This window comes from Nothoprocta perdicaria, unplaced genomic scaffold (assembly GCF_003342845.1).
Source record: "Nothoprocta perdicaria isolate Ctin4 unplaced genomic scaffold, notPer1 scaffold_439, whole genome shotgun sequence".
In the NCBI taxonomy this organism is placed as follows: domain Eukaryota; kingdom Metazoa; phylum Chordata; class Aves; order Tinamiformes; family Tinamidae; genus Nothoprocta; species Nothoprocta perdicaria.
In genome coordinates, this window is record NW_020455687.1 from 145,670 (window position 1) to 156,119 (window position 10,450).

General features: G+C 54.7%; 1 protein-coding gene across 1 annotated transcript in view; it reads right to left on the reverse strand.

The window, feature by feature from the left end:
* Window positions 1-9,644: 9,644 nt before the first annotated feature.
* The window catches only part of ASXL2 (ASXL transcriptional regulator 2), a 63,033-nt gene continuing 62,227 nt past the window's right edge, over window positions 9,645-10,450 (reverse strand). The window contains exon 13 of the mRNA XM_026046343.1: window positions 9,645-10,442. Within this exon, the coding sequence (XP_025902128.1) occupies window positions 10,066-10,442 (377 nt within the window). The 3' untranslated portion in view covers window positions 9,645-10,065. The remainder of the gene's footprint in view (window positions 10,443-10,450) is intronic.

The window sequence follows — 10,450 nt, forward strand, 5'->3', positions numbered from 1 at the left end:
CTAGGTCGGGTCRGACCGGGTCGGACCGGGTCGGGTTCGGCTCCCCCGCTACCGCCCGCGCTGTCGCTCGCCGCTCGCCTCAGCCGCTCCGCTCCAACGGTCCCGGCCGCCTCGCGGCCAATCAGAGAGCGCCTCGGCGGGGGGCGCGCGCCCGCCCGCCAATCCCAGCCCGCGCCCGCCTGCCCTCGCTCTGGGGTTCTTAGCCAATCCACAGGCAAAACCTGCAAGCCCCGCCCTCCTGCGGAGCGCGACGCTGCTTGGCAGCCAATCGCGCGGCGGGAGCCCCTTCCCCCCCTCCCCTTTCTCTTCCCTTTGGCCAATAAGCGGCCGCCGGTCTGTAGACACGCGCGCGCTCTCGGCCCTCGCGCGCGCGCCCGTTCCCGCCCACGGAGGCGCCGCGCAGGCGCAGAGCGCGCTCGCGGGCGGCCCCGCCCCGCCCGCGGGCTGCCCTGAGGGGAGCCGCCCCCGCCATGACGGGCGGCCGTTGGAGCCGTTAAAACCGCCCAGCTCTCGGTTCCTCCATCCCCTAAAAATAACGGTCTCCGCAGGCAACAGTCTCCCCCGCGCCGTTCTTTGACTGTCAGTCTCGCGTAGCGCTGTTCCTGGCAGGCATCCCGGTTCCAATGTTGCCAGCCGGTTGTGCCTCTCCAGAGGAAGACGAGGAAGACGGGCATCTGTGCTGAAATATGTGTCCCGCCTGCCTCCGTCTGGCTCCCTCTTGAGAAAGGCCRTGGTTCCCCTTGCGAGATAGCGTCCTGTTTTTAGAGGAAAGTCATGTTTTTAYGGGAAAGCGGTAGGGGTGTTAGGTTGTGCGTGGAGAGCTGGGTGGTGCCTGTAGTTGAGGAGACACCTAGTCCTGTGGGAAGATGGGCAGTATGAGAGGGAAAAAAACATAAAAAAGAATTGTTTTGTGCTTAACCACCATAGCTAGGGCGGTGTTGAGGTTTTTTCTGAGCTAGATGTAGGAAAGAGCTCCCCTAAGGCTGTTCTTCCTTGGATGGGCAGTACAATCATCATCTTAATGCCATGGTGGACACCAAGGCCAGCCYGAGGCCAAGGATCTCCAGCTGGGCTTTGCTGGAATTAAACGCCTGTCCGAYGGGTCTGTCTGTCGGAAAAGAGTGGGAACAGTGGGAAACTGTGCGGGAAACGCCACRGCAGAGCCAGAGGAGATTCCCATCGGGAACGGCTTGCCATCCTCTTTCAGGTTAGGACATGGGCATCAGGAACCTGGCTGGCTGAGCTGGATGAGGCGGCAGTAGATCTTGYTCAACAGGGTGTCAATGGCAGTGAAAATGCAAGGGTGAGCTCCATGGTTTGGTGAGTATGAACAGCAAATCCATGTTGGAGATAGGTGGAAAACAAGACACATTTAAAGGTCTTCCATCAGTGTGAAGATAACCCTGCTAGCAGGGTTCATGCCACCCAAATCTGGAAATCTAAATATTAGCTACTTAAGTCTCACCTAGGTGCCCTAGGATCCCTTCAGAATTCATTGTAAGAAATAGTTAAAACAGTTTTCTCTCTCCAGGGACTGCTTTTCTGGTTTGTTTTATTATTTTTTATTTTTTTTTAAAGGTGGCGACAATATATATCTATATAATTTCTTTTACCTCGTCTTCTGATGTCCAGACCATTGGTTTCCTCAGCACGGGTAGAATTTGTGTAGTGCTAACATGCAGTAACCAAATGAATACGCACATACTTGAATTTTTCTAGCAACTCAAATGAGATCTAGCACTACCACTCTTAGTGAAATACYTTTATAGCGTTATAAATGGCTGGAAAAACTTTCAATCATCAGTAACCTATGAGCAATTTTCACTAAAAGTTTCTTTTCCTAATGTTGGGAAAGCACGTGGAGAGCTCGGTGCTGAATTACACAAACAAATCTGCTTCCCCTTCACGTGCCCCTTTGCACAAATTCTCATTGTCTTTGTGGGCAAGGGATGTGGCCACCAGGAGGAGAATAAGCCTATTCCTAGGCAGATAATCCTTAATTCCAAATGCTGTTCTCCTGAAATTCCAGCACATGGATCGCAGTGGATCACGTGGAGCCGCTTTTCCGGGCTCACGGCGCTGCCCCTCTGCCAAAACAGCTACGTGTAAAAGCGGATCTATCCCATTCGTGGCACCAGATTTTAAAAAGGAATGAATTTGGGCATTGGACATGTTTTTTATTGAGGTCYTTCCAGCTTCAGCATCTGTATACATTGATTCCCCGTTTAACCAAATCCCACGTAATTAGACCCATTCTGACTAATATCCATAGTCCGGCTCCAAGTGCAATGGGGAATTTGGGGCTGTTTGGTCCTTTCTGCCGTTTCCTTGGCTTCTGACCTCTCCATGGCCRGGGATGGCTCCAGGGCTCTCCCATTCCCTTTGGTTTCCTGCTTTGTGCTGGATTAAGGCCCAGTTTACCAAGGCTGACCCTGAAAGCACCCTCAAAACAAGCAGGGCCTATTCACACACAGGTGAAACCCCCCGAAACCAGCCTGGGCGGGTGGGATTTTTCCGCTATTATTATAGTCCGCTATTATTTTCCGCTAAATAACTTGAATAGTAACTTGAATTCCTCCCTTGAACTGATGGATTTATCCTCTTGATTGATTTATCCTCTTCCCTTAGTGCCCTCTTGGTTGCAGAGCTCCCCTGCCTCTTGCTGCTGCTCTCACCGTGTGGTTGGCCTCCCCTGGTTTTGTCCCTATTTCTGATGTTTTTAATGGTTCTGAGCGAGCTGGCTGGTTTTGCACTTTATTTTGTGATTATTAAACATGCTGTTTTTCAGTCAAATCGATGTCTTCCTTCCTCACCCACTCTGGCATTACACCATTCACTTCTCCATGGGCTCCTGTATCCCGGCTCCCYGTGGACCTGGGCTGTTGGTTTTGTTCAAAACTTCTCCTTCTGCAATAAGCCCTCAAATAATTTCTGTTTTCCTCAGATTTGCTTCTTTTCAGGAATTCTTGTTGCTTTTAAATATTTATTTCCCCAGAACCTGCATTTGTGTCTTCCTGTTCTTCTTCTACATTCCTTTTGTGAAAGGAAATGCTGAGTGGTATCATGGGGATAATCTTTGTAAGAAAATAGAAGACTAATGTTCCGGATGTAGCTATTAATGACTTAGTGCTTGCAATTATATGATTTGTGCGGGCCTGCTTTAATCGTATTAATGTGACTTTGAAGCCGTTCTGGACGGTGCATGTCACCTAATTGTGGATAGATATTATTGAAAGTCAGCTTGCTAATTTGGGATAATGAAGGTAGTCAGGAATAACCAGTGGGTTTTRCGCTCTAGCTTCTGAGAGGAAGCTGTTCTTTTATTTTTTTATTTATTGTTTTGTTATTTTATTTATTTTTTCCTAATGACCAAAGAAGTCGCAGCTTTAGCGCCTGACAAGTCCTCCCACATTGGAAGAGACCTGGAGCAGAGAGTTGGTTTCATTTTCCAACCACGCAAAACTAAGGGCAATTTTAAAGACAAAATATCTGCTAGGACTATTCTCGTCGTTTTACCCGTAAATAGTAATTACGAAAATGAGTTTTGGACGATTTCAGGCAGAAAGGAGAAAGATTTGGGTTGTTTGCTAGCTCCTGAGTGGGCCCTTTGCTCTTCCTGCCGATGCTCCAGCTCAGTTATCGTGGTGTGAGGCTTCGCTGCAGCCCTTTCACGTTGCGGCTGGCAATTCATGAGCTTTTTGCAGCCTTGCCCTCGGCATCACCTCCGGCTTCTCCCTGTTCTCCGTATCTCACCTGCAACCTGTGGATAACCCTTGGTGCATCTTCGTGYCTTGTACGGTCCCCGGTGAGGGTGGGCAGCGCTGGTAGATGCTGCCGTCGCGCTGTGCGTTACTCTCTTGTGTCTCTTCACTGTTATCCCTAATTCTGGAATGCTTTTCTGCTGCAGCTTAGGGTTGCATTGGCCCTGCCTCGTTCTTCCCAAGCTCTGCAGCTTTCCTCAGCTTTCTCACACAGTTGTTCCAGGGACGGGACACGGCGCAGGCTCTTTTAATGAGTATAGCCTCTATTTACAGCAGATAAGGGCATCTAAGACATTTTGGGACCCCAGGACGTCAGGCTGGGGGCTGCTGCGAAGTGTTTACTCAGGCTTCATATTCAAGCAAAGTTCTCCCCATGAAACTCATGGAGACTTTGCAGATCTCGGGCAGCTGCTGAACCTTGAAAAATGTTGTGCACTCTGGTGTGCCTGCTTTCCTTGAAACGCCAAAGGTAACCACCGAAAAATCATTAGCAGCACTACTGTCCATAAAATCATATGCTTTTTATTTAACATAAAATGAAACATTAAGATAAAATACACATTTGTCCATGTGCTGAAGAACTACTGTATTTTACATTCATTTATAAAGCAGGTAGTTTTACATGACAAAAATAAGTGAGGGGAAGAGGAACAGACTCTGCAATAAGACAAGCCACAGGGCAAGCTTTTGCTTTTCAAAGTGCTATCTCCTAAGGGCACACGGATCGGGAGCGTAAAGCAACGGGTTAGAAACAGGCTGGTTYTTAGCCCTCCCGGGATCCCTCCTGACACTGGGGAGAAGCCAAGGGGGAATCTTGCCCGGCAGGACGGGGACAGCCCTGTGTGCAGCAGAGCCCGGCCGAGCTGCAGCCGAGCTGGAGCTGGCCCGCGCGCTCTGTAAATGCCCGGGAATTCGGGCATTTCCTGGGAAAGAAGGAGCCACCAGGGCTTTTCTCCTGGTACAAGCCTCGCCACATGTCCTGCTTGACCATCAACTTGCCCAAGGGCCACGGGAGGGGACTTGGGACCGCAGCAAAGACTCCGGCGCTCCCGGCCCGGCTCTGCCAAGTGCAATCTCCGCTGCAGCCTCCGAGAAGCCTCAGCAAAAATACAGGGTCCAGTTAGATTGAGGTTGGGAAAAGGAGGGATGGGAGTTGCAGCAGTACCAGGGGATTTAGGAATGTTGTTTCATTTTTCTTAAAAAGTGCAGCAGATCAAAACACGTTACTAGTATACACTTCCTTTTCTATCCCATACAGGTTAAATACGAAAGCAAATAGAAAAGCGGCGATCCCACCTCAGGCCCCTGGAAGCCTCCACGGTGCCGCGCTGCCAGAGGCCTGGGGTGAAGCTGGTCTTACTCCCTACACCATACGTATGGAGTAACACAGTCCCCACTGTAGCTGAAATACCGCTCGGGGCGTGTGTACATGTGCACACGTATATGTGCACACACATCTGCGCTGCCCCCCCAATGCATATCTATATTTACTCAGTGGGACCTCCTTATAGTGCAACTGGTTGGAGGGAAAGCCCCACTCGTTGTGCAGGTAGCAGGTTCTAACAAAACATTCGGGTGCCTTTTCTGTTTGTTCTGCTTTGCTAATGGTTGAAGTGGTGTGAAAACACCCGGCGGCTGCTTTTGCACGYGGGAGAGTTTTACTTGGATCAGCGCCTGCTCTTTTCCTGCAGCTTCCTACCCCTGAAATCACAGCAGCAGAAAAGGGCTGTGGACACCTCCAAGGAACAGAGAGCATCCCTGCAATTGCCTGCAGGGAGAAGGGGGGAAAATACAGGTAGGAATTGCTGGTAGAGCCGCACGGACACGGCGAGGACCCCCGGGCATTTCCCATCTAACTCACGCTCCGAATGCAGAAAACCACGGCAAAAAGCCCCCTGCCACTGAGACCGGGCGGGCTGCAGCAGCGGTGCCTGGCGGAAATGTTCCCTGTCCSTAAATCCAGGGCACCGCGTGCCGGAAGCAGCACTGCTGTTGGGAATGCGAGAGCTCAAGCCACTGGCCGCAGTCACTGAAATTCCCGTGCACCCAAAACAAGGCCAAGCTCCCAACCGAGCAGCCCGCGAGCCGCTGGGCCGGGCAGCTTCAGCACCGGCCCCTTCGGCTGCAGAGAGACCGCGCTGGCCACGTTGCTSGGCCACGAGCTCCCCTCACCCCAGAGCAGCCCCTGGGTGCTCAGGAGCAGGACGAGGGGCCCAAGGCGGCCCCAAGGGGACCCGGCTCCGCAAAGCGGCCGCCGCTGCCCCTGCGCAGCCCCCAGCCCGGCCGGGACGGAGCCCCGGCCTCGTCCAGGGCTCCTTCACCATTATTACGTACTCAACTCCGACCAGCTCAAATACTTTTTAATACACTGAAAACGTAAAATAAAAGAATATAGGACATACATACAGTATATATACACACATATTTCAAATACTTAAAATTYTTATGTAAAATATGATTTTTTTTCTATATTATTCGTGTAAAAAATACAACTTTTAAAATGGTGTCAACTTGATTTTTCTGTACATACCCTCTATTCCAATTTAAATCCCTTTTAAAAAGGCAACAGACAAAGTTTTAGTATCATCTAAATTGTTTACAGGCCTGTTGTCAAAAGAAGAGCATTTAGTAAACAATAGTGGATTTTTTTTAAGAATTCCCATTTTTATTGCATTAATGGAAGGAAAAAAAAATCAGAATCTGTTCAGTTCTCCTGCCAGTAAAACTAAGCTTGGCCTTGCTGAGAAACTGCACACTCCCAATACCCTGTTCCTCTAGCTCATAAATCACCCTTTATCGCTTTTTTATAGATATTAAAAATATATATTACTTAAAATATATTACTGTAAGCTCTTAAAATTGATCTTCAGGTATATCAAACRTATAGCATTAAAAAAAACAGGCAAGGAGGAAAAGTGTGGATGTCGCGATGGTGGCGAACACGCGGGCTGCGCTGGCCGGGCGGGGGCCCGGGGGGAACGGAGGGCCCCGGGCCAAGGCCAGGGCCAGGGCCAAGGTTCAGGCCAAGACCAAGGCCACAGCCAAGCCTAAAGCCAGAGCCAAGGCTGGGGCCAAGACCAAGGCCACAGCCAAGGCCAAAGCCAGAGCCAAGGCTGGGGCCAAGATGAGGCCACAGCCAAGACCAGGCTGCAGGCAAGGCCAAGCCGCAGCCAAAGCCAGGGCCAAGACCAGGCCAGGGCCAAGGCTGCGGCCAAGGCCAGGCCAAAGCCAAGACCAGGGCCAAGGCCAAAGCCAAGACCAGGCCAAGGCCTCAGCCAAGGCCAAGGCTGCAGCCAAGGCCAAGGCTGCAGCCAAGGCCAGGCCGCAGCTAGGGCCAGGGCCAAAGCCAAGACCAAGGCCAAGGCCAAGGCTGCAGCCAAGGCCAAGACAAGGCCAAGGCCGCAGCCAAGGGCAGGCCTAGGCAGGGTGCGCGCGTGGCACCGTCGCTGCTAACCTCCCCTCGGCCCCGCGGGGCCGTCCCGCGCTCTGCTCCGCGCGGCCGCCCCGTGTTCCCCGCTCCGCGACGCCGGCCGGKGCCTCTCCGTCCCGGTGTCCATCGCGCGCGCTCTCCCTGCGCCGGCCGCTATAAAGTGCTATCCACCCTGGCCCCGGGAGGCCCACGCGGCCTCCCGGCTGCCCCTGCGTCCCTCCGCGCGCGGTGCAAAGGACTGTTTATTGCCCTGCTGGAGGGATCGGAGCAAAGRGGGGACGGGGCAGGGCTGGAGGCGCCTTCCCTTCCACACCGCGCTCTCCAGCAGCCAGAACCACGCCAGAAACGCTCTCCGCTCGCACTCAGGTATGAGTGATTCTGACAAGAGCCCCCCGGGTTTCCCACCTATCGAACGCCCCTTGCGAAGCTGCGCACCCCGAGACACTGTCCCGCCAGGCTCCGCGGCGGCAGCCGCTTATTGCAACCGCTAAAAGCAACGCCAAGCAGCGAAAAGAACTTGCGTCCGGAAAAGGAAGGGAATAAAAGGAGCCCGAGCAAAGTGCTGAGCGTCGAAATAGAACTAAGGCACTGAACAGAGTTGTAAACGTGCAGGTCACCCCGACGGACGGCGGCACCGGCCAGGAAACGCCTGGGGCCTGYGGGAGTATCCGCGGATCGCCGCTGCTTCAGCCTCTCCTCTCCTCGTGCGGCCGACGGGCAGGGACCAAGGTGCCCGTGTGGACAGTCCTGCTCCCTCTCGCCCTCCACCGGCTCCCGCACGGKCTGCAGCGAGCAACAAGCCCTAAAACGGGTGCTGCTGCCGTGGGCGAGCGAAGGAGCGTCTCCGAATGAACGCTATAATGCCCCAGCTCTGCTTCCCGCGCAGACCAACGGGCTGCACGGGGGGAACGGAGAACGGAAAGCTCCTCCATCAGCTCTTCCCCACTAAGGTGCCACCGCRTCGCGTGTCTTGCGATGTCAGCACTGCAGAAACTCAGGTAACAGGAGAGGGCAGCAGGGAGCAGGAGSTTCCTTCCAAACCAGGACCGTTCCCAAGGCCAAGCCGATCCCGGGAAGCAGCTTCTCCCTTGTGCAGAGCGCCTGGAGCTGCACGAGCCGGAGCTGCCCTGGGCTCTGCACACGAGTGCAAACCTGCTGCTTCCCAGCAACAGCCACGCGCGCTTGTTGCAACAGCAATAGTGGGAGCAGCTCCGGGGGCTGTTTCGTTGTTGTTCACTTGGTATTTAAGTGGCAGCCTAAAAAACACTGAGTGTTTTTAACAGCTCCCGTGTTTTCACCCCGGGCTATGCCCCAGCTGCACTTGGCTCCCGGGTCGATTTAAGAGGAATAAACCCAGGACAAGGATGCACCGCAGCGCTGGTTGACGTGCACCTCGCGTCCYGCCTTGCAGGGACCGTGCCCTGCCGCCAGGAAGGAAGGATCGGAATTACCATTCAATTCAATCGTATGAATCGCGTCCATGAATTTAATTGCATACTCTTTTTTTTCCCTGTTTTTCTCATTCTGGAACAACCCCCGCTGGCTTCCCGAGGGAGCCACCAGCCAAAAGGAAGAAGGGACAAGAAGAGGGAGGGCCGCAGGCAGCAGCGCCGCTCGTCCCACCGACGTGGCGAATATTGCTTCATCTTAGAAAGGCCTTTGGATTAAAAGTGAATTCAGTGCTTTTCCATCAAAAAAGATACAGAGATTTTTACCTGACCAAGATCCAGTATTCCCACCCGTGCCGAGCCCCCGGCAGCGGCACCGTGGCGCTGGGTGCCGCCGCAGAACCTGCCGTGCTCGCTTTCGGAAGAGCAGGAGTCCTCGCTGGGACGTGGACACGCTGGACACCCGATGCAGACCGGCCCTTGGGTTTCCTTTAGGCGGAGTTTAGCAGAGTTTCTCCATCAGAAACCCTTGTTCGGAGGATGCAGTACCACGTGCACGGGGCGGCCTCGCCCGGCGCTTGTTCCCTTGCCCTACACCTAGAAGGATCCGTRGAGGCGGCGCGAGGCCCAGCAAGGCCTCCGGAGGGCTGGACGGCACGGGGGCCCTCGTGGTGCCGGCGGGACGGGAACGGCGCTGCCGGCTCCCCTGGGATGTCTGCAGGGAGCAGCTGCCCAGCCGAGGGGCCGCACACGAGATGCGGTTCAGCGCGTGCCTCTGCTCTGAGCCCCGGACCCCGCGACAACCACGGCGCTACCGAGTGCCCCCTCGTGAATCCTCGCTCCTCCGGCTGGCATTACTGCCCTTCCGAGCGCGGCCCGGGAGCAGCCCAAGCTGCGGCCTTCCCACGGSCCCCTCCGCAAGCGGCTGCCCCCGAGGAGGCCGAAGCACCAGCCGATATTGCACAAGCCGGGCGCCCTCTGGGCCTCCCGCTCTGCCAAAGTGCACCCCAAATTCGGGCAATGCGGGCAGAGCCCCCGCGGGGCTGCACCCCGGGGCTCCGCACAGGGTTTCGTTCCGTATTATCCAGCTCTTCTCTTTGCCAAGAGCAAACCAAGAGGCTGAAGTTTCGCGCGGGGCTCATTCCCCCGCCTGGAGCAGAGCTCGGCGAACGTGCTGGAGAGCAGGCTGCGGTTAATGACACTGCAGTTCAAGTCAAACGCCATCTCCTAAAAGACTGAAAAAATACCTTTAACCAAAATAATGTGACATATTTACATAATTCCTTAAGTGCAAACTCTTGTCACGATTCACGTAGTTGAGCTCAGTTGAGACTCACTGTACAAGGTGCTCTTTCTTGAATGAAAGAAGATCTCTGCTCTGGATTCCTGATTCGGTAACGTGTCTCTTGTGCAAGGCAGTGAATCTCCCGTCTCCTCCCGCAGTCCGTGAGCCGGACGGCGCCTCCGTCCCCGCTTCACGGCTCCGTTACCGCACCACGAGGCAGGAGACGCAGAGCTTGGAGGGGCCGATGCAGTCGTCGTGGCAGAAGGCACCACAGCCCTTGCACATGATCATGGCTTTCAACCTGCAGTAACACTTGGAAGGCGAGTCCTCCATGCCGCTGTCCTCGGCGAAGGTCTGCACGGGCAGCGGCTGGCCGTGGCCGCCCGCGCTCACAGCCTGCCCGGTGGGAATGGTGGTGACGGTCACCGAGAAGGACATGACGTTGCCCATGCTGCTCGAGAGCTGATTGCACTCGGCCAGCCCGCTCACCAGGGCGCCCTGGCTCACGTCCGCGGAGGTGGAGACGTTGATGGTGCCGCTGTAGCTGGGCCCGACGAGCGGGGCCGCGGCGGCCGGCGGGGCCCGC